Source organism: Ambystoma mexicanum, chromosome 1p, assembly GCF_040938575.1.
Source record: "Ambystoma mexicanum isolate Mex_15411 chromosome 1p, UKY_AmexF1_1, whole genome shotgun sequence".
In the NCBI taxonomy this organism is placed as follows: domain Eukaryota; kingdom Metazoa; phylum Chordata; class Amphibia; order Caudata; family Ambystomatidae; genus Ambystoma; species Ambystoma mexicanum.
Window position 1 is genome coordinate 78121944 of NC_090921.1, and position 20543 is coordinate 78142486.

Sequence of the window (20543 nt, forward strand, 5' to 3'; positions counted from 1 at the left end):
CATGCAGCGTGCCACAGGGCTCTTGGGTCTCGCCCACAATTTACAATATTTTTACCAAGCCTCTTTTCGATCTGGATCATCTCGGTATCACCTACACTAATTATGCATATGATACCCAGATCCTCCTTCCGCTTTCTGGGGATTATGAAAAGGATTTGGCCTTGGTGAATAGTGTACATCCTCATCCAGGCATGGATGGCCACACACGGATTATGCCTGAATGATGACCAGTCTGAATTCATCCTGGGCACCTCCTCCAGCTTAAAGAAATTAGGCAATGTCTACTCTTCATTTATAATCGATGGCAACAGAATCAAAGTAGGACAAGAGGTCAAAACACTTGGTGTTTACCTGGATTCAAACCTCTCCTTTAATAAACAAGTGAACTCCTCATTTAATAAACAGGTTAACTCCTTAGCATCGCATCCTCTAATGCCTACACGTGTAAACTGATCCATGTAGCCAAGCCATTTCGTTCTGATAAAAGTTGCACGACCCTTGCCAGAGCCCTTATTCTGTCTCGCCTGGACTATTGCAATGCCCTTTATCTAGGGTCTACCAAAGCCATCACCAGCAAAATACAAACCTTACAAAATAACGCCCTTAGAGCGGCATTGGGCATCTCTAGAAGGGACCACATCTCGGCATATAGCCAACAGAATAACTGATTCCCTATTAATGACAACATTCTGCTAAAAACCCTGTCACTTACTCATAAATCTCTCAACAAAGCTGCTCCCACCTACTTGGATCGATAGATTCCACAGACAGACCTCCTCGAGACCCACAAGAACAGCTTAGAGATTGCCCCTCCATTCATTCCTAATCGCTCCACAATAGGGGGCAACAGCTTCCCAGTGAAAGCAGCTAAACTGTGGAACTCTGAGAATGGATCTCCCCTACCATAACTTCCGGACTAACGTTGTCCTATGGTTGAAAACGCAGGATCATTAAACGCAACATGCTGCCAGGGTTTACCGTGAGGAGTACCACCCCTCCTCTCCACTATCTTACTTGTGTATACCTTATTTAACTTTCACTTGCTTACATTCCCTATGCTGGAAAGCGCTCCGTCTGATCCAGTAGTCCATATCCACACATAGTGTACCTATACCTGTGTGTATATAATCTCGCTTTTCCTGTATGTATATATTTTTGCTGTTGTAACTAAGTTTCGCATATTCATGTAACTGCTGCGCCCTGTTACCTGAGGGTAAATTGCCTCAAGTTGTACCCCTACTAAGCCAAACTCCTTTCTACACTGCTACACCATGATTTTCACTAGCTCCAGGATAGCACCAATAAGATCTGTTAAAGCGTGGACCTGCTCTTTTGGGCAGGAATAACCCCTGAGGACTGCGTTATGGTGACAAGGTACTGGCTGAGTAACTGTTTATCCCTTTATCAAGCATTAGAATCTGGTTTTGTTTAAAACGCTTCATCAGTTTATTACTGGTCAGTCTGAAGTTTGTAAGGGGTACAATTCTTTGTGTGTTTGTGTCGCTTGTAGGGCATATTTCCTGTCTATAGATATAATTCTCTAAATGTGCTTGGGGGCTGATCATGCTCGCACAGAGACCCAGCCTGAGTGGCTGACGTTGCAGCCATTTCATACTCATCTAAATAACGTAAAATATCTGTTTTATGGTAGCACCAAGCACGTGTTGTGCATTTGGAGATTCACACATGCAACCCTCTTATCACAGTTATCACATTAGTGATATCTCTGATCACTGTTATATTCCTGAAATGCTCGTGATTTAATGCAAAGCAGACCGGAGCATTCATTGGTGCTATTTATCACATTTATCACACGTACAAGGTTTAAAAAAAATAGTTTAAAGAAGAGTGTATCAGATGATTGTACATTTTAGCATGATAACCTTCTATCATAGGGTTAGTCTAGTATTTCCACTTGTTAAATACAAGTGAGGTGATACAAACGGAACTCCTGCAACACGGTGCCAGTGGGCCCTCAGACCCCGGGAAGGCTGGTTACACAGCAGTGTGCCAGTACGAACAGTTTGAAACTGCCTTCTGGCAAGGCCTTCCCTAAGTACAGGTAACGGAAGAATCATTTACTTGGGAGCAACAGCTGTGCTTTCACTGTAAAGTACTTTAATTACAATGTGATGAAACCAGCTTTGTTTCTATAGCAATTTGTTGTTGTGGAGGGGTTTTGTCACACAAGAGGTGTAATTTGTGAGTGATGTGTGCCAGTCAGGGGGGGCACATTCTAGTGTTTTGCCCTGGTTGCCAGGTTGGCTAGCAACTGCCCTGTATGGGATGCAGGCAGTTAGGAGTATCCTGGCTGGGCAGGTCTGTGTGCTGGAGACATGCGATGGTGTGAGCAGGGTTTGCTCCTAAGAGAAGCATCTTTGGGGAAATTCACGATTGTGGTGGGGGCATGTTTTCATAGGGCGTGAAAGGCTTAACCTCTGCGTAAATTAGTGTAGAGGACTGTTGGGACCGTTTCCTCCTTTTGGTTGCTCTGAGTCACGCAGCCAACAGGCATTTTCTGTTTTGTAGCTAGTGTCCATTGTATAAATTAAATGTGTACAGGGAACACTGCGGACCTTTATCCAGTACACTGACGTGCCTTTGTCCTCCTCCAACTCATGTTCATTGCGGGCCTTTGTTCACAGTCCAGTGTCGTGTGCCTGCCACTCAACTGAGCTCTTTGTACACTGGTTTCCAGTTTTTACTACAATAACTTTTTTTTTCTTTTGTGATTTTAGGCTTTGTGGTCCTCGACGATCAGGTGCTAGAACCGTGGCAGCCCTCCGACTGCATGCCTACGAACAGAATTGCCTGCCGAGTGCTGGAGCAGCATCGCCTGCTAAAGCTGTCCTCTGTGTGAAATCTCTTGGAGCCCTAGGCTCCTGCTTGGCCCTGATTTTTGGAATCTGCCAATGCGATGAGCTACTTTGAGTCCAGACGATCAGCCGTTGCGCATGGGGCCAGGCGCCGGTCGTCCAGCTCCAGCAGTCTAGCTCGGCGGACGGTGGAGTCTGTGCTGAATGGCCTTGTTCCTGATTGGGCACCCCCAGAGTTCCGTCAACCTCGTATGAGGTGTGAGGAGTACAGACTGCAGACGTTCCGCCATCGGTGGCCTTCTTCAGCACCAGTCTCTCCCATAGACCTTGCCCGATCTGGCTTTTTCTATATTGGGCCTGGCGACCGCGTGCAGTGCTTCTCCTGTGGGGGGATCCTGAAGAGCTGGGAACTGGGGGAGAACGTAATGGCAGAGCACCAGAGGTTCTTCCCGATCTGTCCTTTTGTCTTGGGGAGGGAGGTGCACAACCGCCCCAGAGACCAACCTAGAGGCCGGCGTCCGGACTGCATGGATGGGCAAATCCTAGGCCAGCTACAGAGGATGGCTACCGGGGACAGCCCTCTACCGGAACACGCTGCCCACCCTGACATGGTGCTTGAGTGGACGCGACTCTCCTCCTTCCGCTATTGGCCACTGTACGCTGAGGTGCAGCCACAGCAACTGGCCCGGGCGGGCTTTTTCTACACGGGTAAGTGTCGTCTTGCCATATGTACTACCATGGCGTTGGTCCATTCTTTGTGTTCGGTGGTAAGGCAAGATCGCCCCCCCCCCTCCCACTCTTACCAGCTGCATTGGCTTAACCCTTAGGGAAAGCTCAATAGAATGGCCAAGCGTATGAAGACCATTGATTAGCCCGATTATCAGTACTGTTGAGCATTGCTGGCTGTTTGCTTTTGTGTTTATTTCTGAAATTAAAAATTGCTTTGCCAAACTGCACTATAAAGACCATATTGGTGGCTGGAGCATTGCTTTTAGTGGATGCTACATATGCTGTAGTAGACACTTCAAACCAGAAGGTGGCAGAATCGGTAAATGGGCACAACCTCACGAAGACCTCCACTACATCTTTAGTAATGACTGGATTTACAAAGCTGCTACCCAGTGGTGGATGCTAAGTGGGGTCAGGGGGCTGATGGCACAGAGAAGGGAAGAGAATGTAACAAGACTTCATAAGCGCCCAGCTGCCTAACGGCCCGGTTCCCTCTACAAATAAACAAACCACACAATACAAGGGCGAGCCTGAAGCCAATCGCTGTCCTATTAAGGGAGGACATTGCTCAAGCGGCATGATAATGGTGTGCCTTGCCCCGGGGCGAAGACTTCCACCGTTTGGGGCAAGCAGCGGAGACGGTGACTATGGAGTGGGGCCAACCCTAGCCAGACTGTAGCAGTGAGGCTTGCTCTGTTGCGATGCTTCTGTGCAGCCCATGTGCAGAGTGGCTGGGCTCTGGAAACCAATGGGGCATTTCCTGGCGAGGTGTGAATGGAAAGCATGATCTACAGTCATGGCAGCTGATTGGTTTTTGGGAGAACGCCATTCCATTGTGTTTTTTGGGATTCTCTGTGGGAGTTTCCCCTAGTCTAAATTCCTGAGTCCCGGGTAGCCACAGCTGTTTGATCGGGGTCTTTGTCGAATGCAATGGAGACAATCGTGAGTCAGCAGTGACTCTCTGGTACACAGTAGAACAAAAAATACTGAAATTGACGTGGCTAAACTTTGTGTGTGTGGGGGGGAGGGGGCAGAGAAGTTACTTTTCATAAAAATTAAAATCTTTTCATAATCGTATTTACTTTAAAATACGATGCTTTGTAAATTACTTTATCCAAAATTAACATTCATTTTCGACCAAAAGATCTCATTACAGCAGGATGGTGGAGGTTTTGTGGGAGAGGGTATTGGTGTTTCATTTCAAAATGGACCATTCAATGGGTGTTGAGGGGGATTCTGTGCTAGAGGGGGGCTGGCAGTGGACCTGGACAGTAAGAGTGCTCGTTGTGGCTGTCTGCTGCTTCACACTTTTTTGTAGTGTTTTTGTATTCCTGTTAACATTTAGTGCATTTGTTTGTGTATTGCATGGAGCCTACTGCACATTTTCCATTATCTTTAGCTCTTCTGCAGGCACTGGTGAGCGCTTGATTAAAACCGATGTTTAGGCCAATACCTCGACAGACAGGATTTTGACAAACAAAATACCTGAAATATCCAAGTTGTGCTAGGTGTTAAGTTCCTAGTCTTGAACTGTATACTGTGAGTGGTGTGTTAGTGTCCATTGGACACTGAGGGATTTTCATTTTTTGAGAACTGTTTTGAAATGGTGGTGCTTTGTCAAGGCATGCAATTCTGCCCGCTCCCTGTTGGGAAGCGGTGCCGGGAGTTCCTGTGCTCAGATGACCTGAGTTGGGGATGGACACACTAATTGTGAACTGGTGCAGCAGTGCCATCTATGATCTTCTCTATGCATATTATGAATTCATTTTTCCCTTAAATGTGTACCTTTTGGATCCTTCTCCCTAGATGTATGGTAAGCTTGGCATGTAGTAATCCCAAATGCCCAGCAGTTAAAACTGGAGGAAAAAATGGAGCTGCATGATGTTTTTTTGGGGGCCACAAAGTTGCTACTCATTTATAGTTGCCAATAAGGTGAACTCTTCAGACAAGCTCTCAAATGCTGACACTTTAACCCAAATTCTAGATTGGGATGTCAATGTGTCGGGTGAATGGGCAGCTGAGTCCAGTATTGGGTCTGTGGGGTGAATGGGCAGCTGAGTCCAGTAATCGTTTGCTTATTTTCTACAGGCCAAGGGGATCATGTAAAGTGCTTCTACTGTGACGTGGGGCTTCGTAATTGGGAGGAAGATGACGACCCCTGGACTGAACATGCAAAATGGTTCCCCAGGTAAAGTTGCTGTGCGTTTCAGGTGGGGCATATGGGGTTGGTCGTGCTATTCACTAACATTTACCTTCCAGTCTGCCTCTCTGCTACTTTGTCCCCTGAATCTCTAAATGGGAAATTGATTATATCGTCGAAAAATGCTTGTGTGCCCAAACCTTTTGTGGGTCCCATGTCGCCTGTATTGCTGGGATCCTTTTGCAAACCGTTTTAGGTGCTAAACTCTATCTCCCAGTACAGTTCGACAGACTGCAAGATGAGATTGTACAGGCTGTTAGTTGTCTTGGGTTTGTTTGCCATAGCTGTGTACAGTGGCTACCTTGTTTGTGCTACTCCGAGGGATTTTTCGTGTTGGACTGCCTCTGCTGCCATGTTTCTGTTTCTAAAGTGCAGTGTTCCTAGCGCTCTTCCTAGGAGAGCAAGACCACAAATGGGGGCAGAAGGGCGCTATGAAAGACCACTTGCGTTACATGACCATTTAAGCATGGAAGGAAACCAGGTTCTTGTACAGAAAAACCTGAAAAGATCAATATTTATGGACGGAAGGGAATCTATAAGGAGGGGGGAAAAGGACCGGGAAGACCTGTCCTTATTTGCCAGAGTAACGAAAATGAGAAATGGAGAAGTTATCCTAAGGTACACATAGACTTGAGGTATAGCATTTCAGTCTGGATCAAAGAAAAGGGCCAATTGTGAGGGTCCTGGTACCTTTCTAGTGTTAAAATGTATGTTCTACTTGATGGGGGTTGAGGGCGTTGGGTGGAGATTATATCAAAGGCCCTCATATGATCTGCACGAAGAAGGCTGAAGATGGTCTGAAGGTGTCCCAGTAGGTAGATCAAGAATGGATTGAACTTACATGGTCAAAGCAAGATTGGATAAAATGCCCCAAGTGTCCAAGATGGGAAGGATGGAGGAGGATATATGTAACGTGCCTGTACACAAGTGTTTCTAGGCGCGGAAGGAAAGAGGCGGGGAAAAGCAGTTTAAGAGACAGATTGCAGGAGGTAGGCAAGAGGAAGTTGAGGGTTGAGAAAAGTATTGTCCGAATCGACCCAGTTGTTTCTGACAGTGGAGACGTGGATGTCAAGTGTCTGGGAGAGGACTGAACAGTCCCCAAGAGCTCACCGGGGCCACCAAAACCAGTTCAGATGGAGTTTTCTTTTATTTGGAAGCAGTGACACCCAGCTTCCTACCGAAACCGATAGGAGCTGGATGTCGCAGGCTTAAGTGGAAAAAGGAAAGTCAACAATCGACGGTAGGGCCTGGACATGATCCTTAAAGAATGGGATAGAAGCCCTGAATTATACATCAGGAAAATGCTTTCAGGCTGAAAGGAGGGGCAGTCGGGTTGGGTCTTGCTGAAAGCCAGGACCAGGTGGCGCACATGTTGAACTGAGGATGGTGGTGTGGTCTGTCAAAGGCTGCTTGGTGGGTGGGAGAAAGTCTTTGGCACCTGCATAAGTTGCCTTCTGGATGTTGGTGCAGACATGGGTTGGGGTCTGTTCTCCTTTAGATTAAACTCCAAAGGATTATTGTAATGTGTGATGTGACCCCTTATTCTCCTTGCCCGTGTTGGTGATACTTCAGATTGGTGTCAAATTTGCAGAACCTGTACACTGGGTAGTGCAGATCACTAAACTGCTGTATCTGGTCGAGTTTGTACATTGATTAAAGGGCAAGGGGGCATTAACTGTGCGTTGATAGGATAAGGGGGCATTAACTGCAAGAGCATCCTACCATGGGTGGCTCCTTTACGATTTCCAGAAATGGAGTAGATGACCCACTAGGTGCATCATAATTTTATTGGTGAACATAAATACATATAGTAAGTCTTGCAGGTAAAGCAGCCCCAACTGCTTCCAGCTCCGCAACTGCCTCTATTCATATCAAAACCTACTCGCCTCTGCAGGTAATGGGGATCTAGAATGGAATGCTGTCCTGTACAGTCCAATCCACTTACGTTTACAACATGCACGTCAACTGAATTCATTAACATTATTTACGCGTTATGGTATACAACACACCTTCCCTTCTGTGAAGATTAACTAAGAAAAGCCCTCCCATTGCTCAGCAGCACTGTATTCCCAAAATCCTTCACCGCACACAACGGGCCGGAGTATTTCATATACCTTTTCTGCACTCTTCCACTCTTTACCTTCACTTCCACACTTCCACCCCTTCTTGTATCGACCGCTCTTTCACTCAATTTATTCTGTCATACCTCACTTTGGATTTAACTTGACCACACATCCTTTCCTGTATAACCTCTCGAGGCACCACAACACGATCACAACCAAACTTACCCATCAAACCTAGTCTCATCCTTGAATTTGGCAATCTCCTTCTTAATGTCTCAACACACCTTAATGCACAAATAGACACACTAAGAGATAAAGGCACGACTTCTCTTACTACTCCTTGACCACTCTGCCGCATTCGATCTGGTAGACCATGCAATACTATTCAATCATCTGGTCACGGCAGCCTGCTTCTCCCAGGAAGCAGTCGCATGGATCCAGTCTTTCTTAGATAACAGGACAATGCGAGTCTTCTCTCCTCTAGCAGCTGCTGACCCCGCACCCATTACTTGTGGCGTACCGCAAGGATCCTGCGCATCTCCCACCCTCTACAATATCTTCACAAAGCCCCTTTTCGATGATCTAGACGGTCTTTGTATCACCTACACCAACTATGCAGACGATACACAGATCCTCATCCCGTTGACGGGAGATTATGACAAGGATTTGGCCTTTGTAAATAGTCTATCTCATCATCCAGGCATGGATGGCCGCCCACGGTCTATGCCTGAATGATGACAAAACTAGGCACTTCTTCCAACATCAAAAAACTGGACCCCAACTATGACTCCTTCATAATTGACAATAACATCATTACTGTAGTTAAAACCCTTGGTTTTTATATAGACTCCACGGTTACCTTTGGTAAACAAGTGAATTCCATGGCTTAGCCACCTCCTACACCTGCAAGCTAATTGGAGCAGCCAAGCCCTTCCTCTCACCCAATAATTGCGTCATTCTAGCAAGGGCATTAATCCTGTCGAAACTAGATTACTGCAACGCCATCTACATAGGCAGTAACAAATACATCACCTCCAAAATTCAGACACTTCAAAAAATGCCCTGAGAGCCGCCCTAAAATTCCCTAAAAATGCCCACATATCGGACCTTAGGAGATCTACCAACTGGCTTTCCACAGAAGACCAAATCCTCCTCCAAAACAGCCTCCCTTACACACAAATGCCTCAACCATGCAGCCCCACAATACCTTATAGACAGATTCACCAGACAAACAGCCTCTCGCCCCTTACGAAAAGCTTACTGTAAACTTTTGTTAGTACCCAGATTCAAACTTACTAAATCTGGCGAGAGTAGCTTCGCTGTTAAAGCAGCACAACTGTGGAACTCCCTTCCAACTGCTCTAAGGGAAGATCTCCCTTACCAGCAATTCAAATCCAATCTGATCCAATGGCTAAAAGATCATGATGCCCAACGTCGCCCTACTGTCATTTGGGATCTCATGTATATTGTATATTTGCTATGCTCTGCTCTATTTATCTCACATCTGCATTCTTGTTAACTCACTGTACTGATTTTTTGACACTACATGTCTACAGCATTGCAACCGTAGCTGTACCCCTGTTGATTTGTAACATCTAACCTAAGATGAACAACCCTCTTTCTGCATTCGCGCCCGAATACCCTTGGGTCTGGTGCGCAATATAAACCTGTAACCTTCTGTATTGCATCACCTGTTCCATCCCTTAGGGTTAGTCGTTTTGTAAAGAAACAAGCTGGGGTAGATGGCCTCCCTTTCGAACAGCCTCCCGGCCACCTTGAAACTTGAGGAAAACCATCTCCTCAAGACCTTCCTCTTTGCCTCTGCCTTTGTCCCCCTTCTCCCCTGTTGATCTGCATCTTTCTTGGAATCGTGCACCTGGCCTCCTCTGTCACTTGGGCCCAGGTACCTGCTCACCCTGCCACCCTCATGCACTGCCTCCAGGCCACCCCCTACACTGGGGCTCTGTATGTGGTACCCATACAGTCTGCCTCCCTTTTTTCTCCTGCACTTATATACCTAATCTGACCTGCACCTGCCACTTGCTGGCTGCACTGCCTTTGTTTATTGCCTTTTATTTATCTATTTTATCTGTTCCACTTTCCACTACTCCCAAGCCCCCCTCTCCATGCACTTTCCCCCTTTTCCCTTTTCCATGCACTTGCGCTTTCTTAAATGTCACTGGGCCTAGTAAGATTGCTGGTTTCTTTTTTGTTCTCCCTTGTTCCCCCTCCCTTTGGCCTGGTCACATTTGTGTACGAGCGCGATATAAATAAAATATCATTTAATTTCATCACAGCCCGTGACCAGTCCCCACCCGTTGCTATTGCAATACATATAACCTCCATCAATGTCCTATTGAACCTTTCCACAGTTTCATTTCCTTTCAGGTTATACAAAGCAGTTATCCTATGCTCCACCCCATTCTCCTTCAAAAATCCTTCCATCTCTACACACAAATTGCAGGCCATTGTCCGACACCGTTTATTTAGGAAATACTTACCTTCAAAACATTGCCTCAAGATAATTCACAACTCTGTGCATACTTATATCCTTTACTACGTAGACCTCGGGCTACTTGGACAGCAAGTCAACAAACACATTTACATAAGCACTATGGTGTCCTCTTGCCGATATTGGTCCCAAAATGTCTACTGCAACCACATCCCAAATTGAATTGTAAATTCCTTGGCAGTGCCCTGGCAACAAGAATGTTATTGATGTTCCTACAGCCCTAGCATTCTTTTAGAAATGTCTCTACATCTTAATCTAATCCAGGCCACCAGAAATCCTGACTAATAAGACCTTTCGTCTTACACCAAGTTGCCCCTCATGAGCAATACCAAGTACATCTTCCCTCGGTGTTACTCTCACCTGGCTCCCACAGAGGCGTCGGTCTGAACTCTGAACTGGACAGCTGCGGTCTCCACCAATGTGACGCGTAGGGCCGAGATGACGGACTGGACTGGCCCACCTAGCTTCGTTTGCTTGGCCCTTAAGAATATTCTTCTGCAAATGGAGAAAGGGAGTTAACCACCCGTGGAGTTGAGCGTAAATCCCACCTTTGATGTCCCCTCTTATAGTCTCACCTGATGGTTTGAAAAGATGAGCTCTCCATCCTGCATTGAGCGCAGGGGCGCATTGATAACCAGTTGCTTCACTGGCTCGAAGGAATTGGTGAGTTCCAGAGCAATATTGACTCTGAAAAGTATGTAGTTCGTAAGAGTTCACATGTCTGACTTTCACTCTTGTCCGATTCTCACTTCTGTCCGATTCCTTGCAGTTTGCAGCTTGACCCCAGCGAAGAGTTCCTCGTGGTAGCTGACAAAGTTCAGGTAAGGATTTGGCTTATCCTACACAGTTCAATAAAATAAGGCCAGAATGTAACCTTTTGCTTGCTCCCTTATTCAAGTGTGGAGAGAAAATATGAAGTTCAGGGAAAATTAGGTAAGTCTATTGCGGTGAGAAGAGTTCCCCTTGTTTGTCCCTTTGTCTCACCTTGTTGTCCTTTTGTTGCCCTTAGGGGCCGGGGTACGGCAAGGATGCAATGGAGACTGCACAGACCCGTGAAGAGGAATATTACCCCCGGCGGTAATCAAGTAAGTCTATGGGGGTAGTTACTATTGCCTCTGTTTATTATCTTGGCTCACCTTTGCTGTTCTTGTGTTTCCCTTAGGTGCCAGAGTGCAGCGGGAACGTCCAGAAGGATGCAGTGGATCGTGAGGATGCTGCGAAGGCCGGTGAGCTCAGGGCGGCGCTACAGCAGGCGAGGCGGCGCACATAAAATGCTTCCTTCCAGCTCGAAGGCGCAGTGGATCCGGAATTCAGGTAAGGATCGAAGGTTTTGCTCTTATTCTAACCTTTTCTCCTTCTGTTACTCCCTTTTTCTAGGACCTGCAGACTCGAGGCGGGCGTGGCAGAAGACCGGATGCATGCTTGCAGACACGGTGAGCGTTACGCTGCTGGATGCAGAATAACGCGAAGCGTGTGCTGCTCTTCAGGCGTGGTTTAAATCGCTCAAAGTAGTCCCGGCTAAGTTTTCCTCCCCAGCCCCACCTGAGTAAAAAAATAGTCCCTAGGTAAAATAGTCCCTTCCAAGCCTCATTTGGCTTGGAGCTCTGCAGCATGGTCTGCATCAGGTAAGCTTGCAGCATGGTCCGCATCAGGTAAGTTCCACTCTATGAGCCTGGCGCCATAGGCGCCAGGACCGCACCCAAACAGCCCCTAGCAGGGGGTTTTGGGCTTGATCAAAATAACGTGATGCCTGCTTCCGGGGTTGCTGGACCTGGTCTGGTTCCCCGGGGGTTGGCATCATGACTCATTCCTTCTGGCACCACTATGCAATCTCCTCATTGATATTCTCATTTCTGCGCTCCATTCATTCTTTATGCTCCTAGATCCTCTCAATGCCTCATCCACACCCATCCTTCTGCACATACCTCACAACTGTTATCCTTTCCACAATTTTCTCATTTCTTATCTGCCACTTTACAATTGGCAGATACCTATCCTTCCTACTTGCACACTTAATCTTACATCCTCAAATTTCCTTTCGCACTTCTTGCACCAGTCAAACCTCACCCCTTTATCAACATCTGCATGGTTTTTGTCCTTTCTGCCAAATATTTTACAAATTTACTGTAATACTCCACCAGACATGGATATGAGGAACTATTGTTTTAATTCCCTTGGTGCCTTCATTCTCTTGATTCTAATGTGATATGATTATTTATATAGCGCCTATACACAATGTGTTTCAAAGCACTTCAAGGCAAGGGAGGGAACAAGGGGAAAAAACCAATGACATTCTTACAGGCCATGAACAGTAGGAATGTGAAATTAACTATCGTACTCGGCCTGAACATTTCAGATAGTGCAAGAGCGAAAACATAGATGAGGAAGGGAGGGGGAAAGTGGGAAGGAAATGGAAACAGACAGGCGACTACCGTACTAGGCCTGACATTTCTGGTAGAGCCGGAAAAAGAGGTGAGGGAGAGGGGTTCAGAAAGGTAGGGGAGGAACAAAACAAGCGACTATCATATTAGGCCTGACGACGTTTCAGATAGTGCTGGAGGGGGGTTGGGGAGGAAAAACCAGTAAGAGGGAGTCGGAGAGAGACGCGCTTGCTATCATACTAGGTCCAGGGACAATTCTGATAAAGTGCATAGAAGAAAGTAAGGGGAGGAGATGGGAACAGGGAGAAGGGAAGAGAGGAGCGAACAGTTAGCAGTCAAGAGTGGAGAAGCAAGAGGGAGTGTGAATATAATTGCAGAAGTCGGTAGTAACACTTCATGTTGCAAGCCAGGATACAAGATGAAGATGGGAACAGCATGATTAAGGGCGAAGATGCAAAAGAAGTTCAGCATGAGAGTTGAGAAAGGGTGACGCACCATGAATGAATGAAGTCCATAAAAGTCAAATCCAGCATTGTCCACAAGACTGTGATGGTGAAACCAGAATGTATCAGGACAGACTCCTGCAGAAGTAGGGGTGAGGGGGAGCAGGGTAGAAGAATCAAGCAAAACAGGCAACACCTGTGTGCGAGAATGGGGAGGGGTCACAAGGGAACATCACGGGGGGACCAGAGTGAGTAACACATGTTGGTGCATGCCTACCTGCTGTCTGAGCAGGGGGTCGTGCCCTGGGTCGTCCTGGTCTGAACAGGTCCAAACAGGAATTCCCCTTTTCTTCATCTGCCCTTCGCTTAGGACGCCCGGGCGAGAGACGCCCTTGATCTAATAGTAGCTAGAAGGAAGAGGCAGGGCTAAGAAGGTGGGTGGTGCTTGCTAAGTGGTGAAAAAGAGCAGCAAACAGGAAGGCACCAGGCGGGCAGGACTTGCTAAGTGGTGAAAAAGAGCAGCAGGCAGGAAGGTGCCGGGTGGGCGGGGCTTAGGCCACGTGACCTAGATCCACTTGCACCTGCTCCCCATCAGCAAAGGAAAAGAGGCTGGAGGGCTCCTTAAGTAGGGAAAAAGAGCGGCAGGCAGTAAGGTACCAGGTGGGCGGGGCTTGCTGGTGAAAGAACGGCAAACAGGAAGGCACCAGGTGGGCGGGGCTTGCTAATTGGTGAAAAAGAGCGGCAAACGGAGGCACCAGGTGAACACCTTAGGCTTTATCCCTACTGCAGACAACTCATGGGCGGGATACTTAACACTATTTAACCTAAACTTGCATTTCAAATTGTTAAATTGGCATTCGCTAGTCTCTCCCAGACACTTAGATGCTCTTCAACATCTTTGCCCAATACCAGAATATCTTGATAAACACACCTTGTAGAGGTTTGTTCAACACACTCTGAAATGCTCTAGATGCAGAGATTAAACCACGCAGCATTCTTCTACACCGATGCAAACCGAAAAGAGTTAGAGGATGGGTGCATTTTCCCCTTCTGTAATTCACATACATTGAACTTCTCCGAGTATAGTCGGATATATTTGACATGAAGGATTTCTCCCTCAAAATGGCATTGTTTACTCAATGTAGATGACTGTGATTTGGCATGCCCTTTAGAAATGGGAACATGCATTCCTAGCAGGTGATCTGCCCAGAAAAGGGAAGCCGTTTGAGGTTTAGAAGCTGAAGACTTGAGGAACCGTGGACTGCAATGAATGGGTCACAGCTTTCCCATCGTTTCTTGGGTGGTACGGGATGGCCATTTTGCTGTCATTTCAGGGGGCATGAGCACTTGGGGTCGGGAGTGTTGTATTTATCCTGGTGTCAGACTTATTTGGAGGCTGTGCTTACAAGAATTGCCACCTGTGGGTCAGTTGATGGCGAAGGCACTTCATCCTGGTGCTTGACTTGGACTCTTAAATCTTTCAACATTATTTTGGATGTGGTCAGATTGGATACCTTTCTGCGGTCCTATTGTATCGTATGCTCAACTTCATGCATTAAGTAAAGCCATTTACGTCCACTTGGTCAGCCATGATTTTTAAGATTGCAATCTGCTGGCCTCAGTGTATTGGTTGTTGCTAGTGGTAAGTCTTCTGGAAATTGACTGGAATCTGAAATTAACTGAGTTTATTATTTTCTTTTCCTTGCTCTTGTCACCTTCACCCAGGTGTGAGTTCTTGCAGCAGTCCCTGGGACAAGATTACATCCACCGTATCCAGGAGCAGTATTTTGGTAGTTCAGTGAACCCGGTAAGAGTAAAGGTTGCTAGCATTCTGCATGTTTTTTCGGTTGTATCTGTGTTTTCACATTAGGGATGGTGGGGGAAGGACTGCATACCCATTGTTGAATCTGTTGATCACTATTAATTTCTCCTGTTTGATTCCTTGGCCTTCACTTTAGCATGTCACCCCATCTTGTGGTTTCATTTTTAGGGACGGCATGATGGGTGTCCTTACTCTGACCCTCAAATTGATGTTAATCATGACTTTTGTGTACTTATTCTCTTCGAGTTAAATTAAACTGGTGGTGGGTTAGTGATAAATATTGCACCATTATCCTAATAATTTATTGCCAAGTTCAAATCACTTGGTCAATTCAAGCCTTTTTAGTCTTCAGCGACCTAATGCGGCTGCCTTACTCCCCCTTTCTTGGAAGCTTTGTAGGGGCACAAAATGAGGTTTGGCCCAAACATCAATGTTTTGTGGGTCTCTAGGGGCAGAGAGTTTTAGAGTATCTCAATTGACCGGATTTATGCAATCAGATCCTTGTGTGAATTTAAGCCAGTTGAGTCACCACACTGAAGAGTTTCTACTAACTGGGGAGACCCTGAGGATTTATGCACTAGTTATCGAACATTTTAATTGGGGACTCGTAAATGAGCACTGCCCACAACTAAGTAGCAATCTGGTGTTTTCTCAGGGTGACTTGTGGCAGCAGCAGACGGAAGGAAATCGGTCTCCACGCCAAGGTTAGTGCTGTTCAATGGTACTGTTGGTGTTACACTGTTAATTGAGCACTCATTTTGGGATGCCTTCTTGTTGCACTTCCACTATGGGGGGCGGGGAGGGTGGGTTCCTCTGCATGTTTTGGCTTGAGCCTTGCTTTATATGGATCCATTCAGGACATGTGGGGTCTAGGCCTAGTCCCAGCATGGATACACCAGATTGGGCAAGTATAGTTAACCTGTTAACATCAGTGCTGCACTTGACGTCCAAAGAATGGCCACTTCTATAAGCTGCACTGGTTGCAGCAATATGCAGTGAGAGGCAGAATGTTTTGTGGAATCAGCCTCTAATGGGGGAGGTGGTGAGGAGGGATCTGATATAACCTTTCCAGTGCTAGTTGATTGTGTGGAAACCAGATACTGGCCTGAAGTAAGGCCAGAGGGGTGGGGGGGGAGGAGGGACCAGCATATTTAGCCTACTTGTGTTAAGTCGGACCTTGTACTACAACACAAGGGAAGACCAAACCAAGATCTTTGGCTTTAGAAGAGGGCTTGAAACCCATCCCCTGCTAGGATTCAGCTATGTACAAACCAATCACTCTGAATACTACTTGGAGCCGTTGACGGATCAGACCCAGGTTTAGGGCTCAAGGTGGGTTTCCAGATGGGAGGGATTTAAAGGGATGGATTATTAAGTCATTTCCTCAACCTCCAGCGGAGAATGGGTAGGGAGCCAGTGTGTGCCTGCTGGAATAGCCAAAAGCATGACTGCATCTGAGAAACTGTTACTTTGGCAAATTGAACAGGCTTGTGAAGAACCAAAACAGCTCTTTTGGGATTGTCAGCATTTTTGGAGCCCAAGTGCATCACTCTTGGCTTGGCTGTTGGCTGGCTCTGTCTGAAAACTGGCTCCTGGATGAATTGTTGCAGAGCCCTAGTACAAACCTCTGGTCGACCACCCAATGCACCACACGTCAGGCTATCTTCTGGGACCCTGAGATGCTCACTCACCAGGACAGTCGGATCAATTTTCTGCCTCAAAGAAGTGGAAAGAATGCCTGCTTATGAAACTACAGGCCGATTCCTAGACCCGACTGACTTCTGCAGAATCTATTCACTTGAGATGAATCTTGTCAAAAGTATGTGGACTATGTGTCCTACAACAGTTTCCATGCACCCCGACCCCTGCTGAATGCAACGCATTGGCCAATGACTGGGTGAGTCAATACTCGACAGATAAGCCATGCTGGCATAATATATGGGAACTAGCCTCTACATCTGCCATCCTGGAACAGGAAACTGAAAGATTGCAGCGTAGCAGAAGTAGTCTCTCTATAGCTTAATTGCTCCAGCAGCCCCAAACGCCAGCTATCCCTATAAAATTGCTGGCATCCCAATTTTACTATACTGGTTTTGTCTCCAGGTGGGCACTTTGAGAATGCCACACTGGAGCACCTCCATAACCCAGCACATGTGCAAACTGCTAGCCCCAAAAGTCCTGAGGAGGCTTGCTGACCTCGAGCACCCCCGCCCCTGCTGTTTCATACCTGGTTACCCCCAGCCTATGAAACAAGTGAACAAAAGAGGGTTTTACACCTATGAGAAATGCAGTTTTAATGCTTTAATAAGAAGCCTGAGCTCTAGCATTGCAAGAACACTGCACACATTAGTCACTCTTGCCACTGTCTCAAGGAGAATCACTTCTAGTAGCAGAACAGGATACTGTAGTTTTCCCCCGGCTATCTGATATACTGCAGGAAGGGGCGGTGAATTATGCCATGCCAGGTTGTATTCAAGGATGATTGCTTTGCACCTTCGGTCTTCCTTGCTTTCCTGAAGAAACCTGACCTGGCACTATATATTATGCAAGTTTCCTGCTCTGTTCCCTACTTGCTCGCATGAAGTCTAATGGTTTGTGTTTGGTAGTATATCCATTTTGTTGGCCAGAAGGACCTGGCCCGAAGGACCTTTGTATTGGTGCTCCTACGTTTGGGCTTTTGCCCCACTCTGTAGGATTTCACTGCCGTCCATGATGTTGCCTGCATATGTTTGGTGTCACCCATTTTAAGAATAGATTGAATAGTAAAAATGGAAATAATAAAAATGGAAATAAGTTATCTTTGAGTAAATGGGCGTATTTTTGAAAATGCATTCATCAGACTGTCAAAATATAATTTAATGTTAAGCACTCTTTCCCAATTGGGGCCTGGTCTGTTGTACTGAAAACCACAAAATAAATTCTATATTGTATTTGGTTATTTAGCGCTCTTTCCCCACTTGTGTGGCCTCGATGCGCTTTCTTCTCGGTAGGAACACCCTTGGTGACCATAGTGATGTGGTGGGAAAATCTAGGTAGTTTAGCTTAGGAGATGCCTGTTGCTGTTCTAAGACTTGGGTGGCTGGCAAGGCTTTACTAAGCAGCCCCAAGAGGTCAGACATGTGGGCGGGTGCTGTTGAGTGTTTGCGACACTCTCTCAACAATGGCAATCTGAGGCCAGCTATACTGGGTTTCCTTTGGGTGGTAGTTGCTGTATGCTAGTGGCAGGTGTTAAGGCACCAGATGGCTGTGTGAAGCTAGACTGGATGTGCTTAGCCGTATTCGATCATGCATGGATGCTTGTCCACACTAGTGGTGTGAGATATATGTACCATAAGCTGCAAGGTTCGGCTGGGGTGGTATTTGTCCAGGTCTAGACTTTAGTCCTATACCAGTGGGCCTAGGTTTCACAATGTAGCAGGTATCTGCATAATTAAAAAAAGATGGAGGCAGCACCTAGGTTTGAGAGTCCCGTACAGTGGGAGAGGCCCAGGTTTCACAGTGCAGTAGGTTTCAGCATATAGTAAACCAACATGGATGCTACGTCTAGATTTCAGAATCCTGTACAGTGATGGAGACCCAGGTATCACAATACTGTGGATTCCATCACAGTAAACCGAGGCTATGCCTATACCCGAGAGTCCTGCGCAGTGGGAGGGGCCAGACCTCAAGCGCAGCAGGCTCCATACACTAAATTTAGAGGCCAAACCTAGATTCGAGAATCCTGCTCAGTGGGAGAGGCCCAGGCCTAATATTGTAGGTTTCGGTATGCATTACAGTTGGTTTTACGTATGCCAGTCATCGATGGTTTGTGCGTAGATGTAGTGGGAGCTAGTAATGGGCGTTCCCGGAGTAGGCAATGGGAGATTGTCAATCGCAGTGATTCCTTAGTGATGGGCGTGTGCTACCCTGGTTACATTCTCTTGGTCTCATGTGGACCTGTGTGCATGGGGTGCGGTGAGAATGTTGGTGTGCCACAGCGAAAGCTGCTGGCTTACCTGGAGTGCTAGTCGAGTGGGAGTGATGTACTGGGTTGGTTGATGGTGTTTCAGGTGTGCCACAATGAAAGCTGATGGCTTACCTGAAGTACTTGTCGGCTGGCAGTGTTGAGCAGTTGGTGGTGGTGGTGGTGAAACCAGTGCGAGAGCTACCGGCCCCTGTGTTGCGTTTGATGCAGGGGAGTTTATTAGTGGTGTATTCTCAGGTTGCAATGGATTAGGAGACTATTGGGGAGGGGGGGGGGGCCGGCTTTTAAGGGCCTTCCTGAATTTCAGGTGGTTTTCAGTGTTGCGAATGTGTAGGGGAAGGGAGTTCCAGATGATGGCTGAGAAACAGTGACGAAAGGTGAGGTAGGGAAAATCTGCCTGAGAATTTGTAGTTGGAAGCAGGTTTTAGATACTCTAGTGGTGTTGGGTGAGGGATAAAACAGAGTCCAACTTGCATCCAAGGTTTTTTACCACATTGCGGGTGCTGGTGTTTGTCCTTGTGATTTGGGCCACAGGATTGGTTGGGGGAGCGATCCTGCAGTCTAGGATTTCGGTTTTCCCAGGATTGAGGATGAGGTGGTTGGTCGTCATCCAGTGGTCAGTGTCCAAGAGGCACGATGATGGGTCTAGGCTGCCAGTCTTCGGAATTTGTGATTTTGAAGATCTGGGTATCATCTGCATAGTTGTAGCAGGTAAGGCTGTATGAGCGGATGAATGCGGGAATGGCTTGTATGTAGAAGTTGAAGATTAGGGGTGATGTGGACGCTCCTTGGGGGACACCTTTACATACTGGTCATGATAGGGATGTAAACTGGCCGAGGTGCATGTTTTGCGACAGATGAGAGAAAGGGTTGTGCTTTTGATTACTAGTGTTTGTAGTCTGACTAATAGAATCGAGTGATCAATGGTAGGCTGCAGAGAGGTCTAGCAGGATGAGCACCGCACAGCCGTCTGCATCGGCTGTTCTTTTTAGGTCATGCCAGATGGGAGACTAGGGAAGATTCTGTTCCCTTTAGTGGTCTGAAGCCTGATTGCGCCGGGTGTAGGAGGTTGTTGGTTTCGGCAAATTGGCCAAGCTGTAAGAAGTGCGGTCAATCTGTTGCCGATGAAACTCATATTGGAGATAGGATAGTAGTTTTGGGGGAGGAGTGGGTCAAGAGTTGGTTTTTTGAGAATGGGTTTGATGTAGGATGTTTTTATGGTTTTCGGGAAAGATCCTGATGTGAGTGATTAAGGATTGTGTGCGTTACCGGCACAGGCGGAAGTTAGTATTTTTTTTAAGCATTGAGGGTGGGCATGCATCTTCATGCGACCTTGATGGGTGGCCAACTGCTACAAGAGGAATTCTTGGTGTGATGGGAGAGCGATTCAAAGAAATGTGTGGAGTTTTGGGCGAGGACTGTGGGAGATGGCGGTAAGAGTTAGTTTAGCGATGATGGCAGTCTGTCATGGCAGTCTGTCTTTTCGTTGGTGGACTTGTAGAAGTGGAGCAAGAAGGAGTCTCGTAAGGATTGGGAGCTTGGATTGGGCAAGAGCAAGCATGAGGTAGATTTTAATTCTGTTATGATTTTATGTAGTTCTTAGTCTTAGCATT

General features: G+C 46.8%; 1 protein-coding gene across 2 annotated transcripts in view; it reads left to right on the forward strand.

Moving 5' to 3' along the window:
* Window positions 1-2743: 2743 nt before the first annotated feature.
* LOC138566271 (baculoviral IAP repeat-containing protein 7-B-like) overlaps window positions 2744-20543 on the forward strand; it is an 85126-nt gene continuing 67326 nt past the window's right edge. For both annotated transcript variants that reach the window (XM_069643366.1, XM_069643372.1), the window contains exons 1-4: window positions 2744-3524; window positions 5634-5733; window positions 14870-14951; window positions 15622-15670. In XM_069643366.1, the coding sequence (XP_069499467.1) occupies window positions 2918-3524; window positions 5634-5733; window positions 14870-14951; window positions 15622-15670 (838 nt within the window). In that variant the 5' untranslated portion in view covers window positions 2744-2917. The remainder of the gene's footprint in view (window positions 3525-5633; window positions 5734-14869; window positions 14952-15621; window positions 15671-20543) is intronic.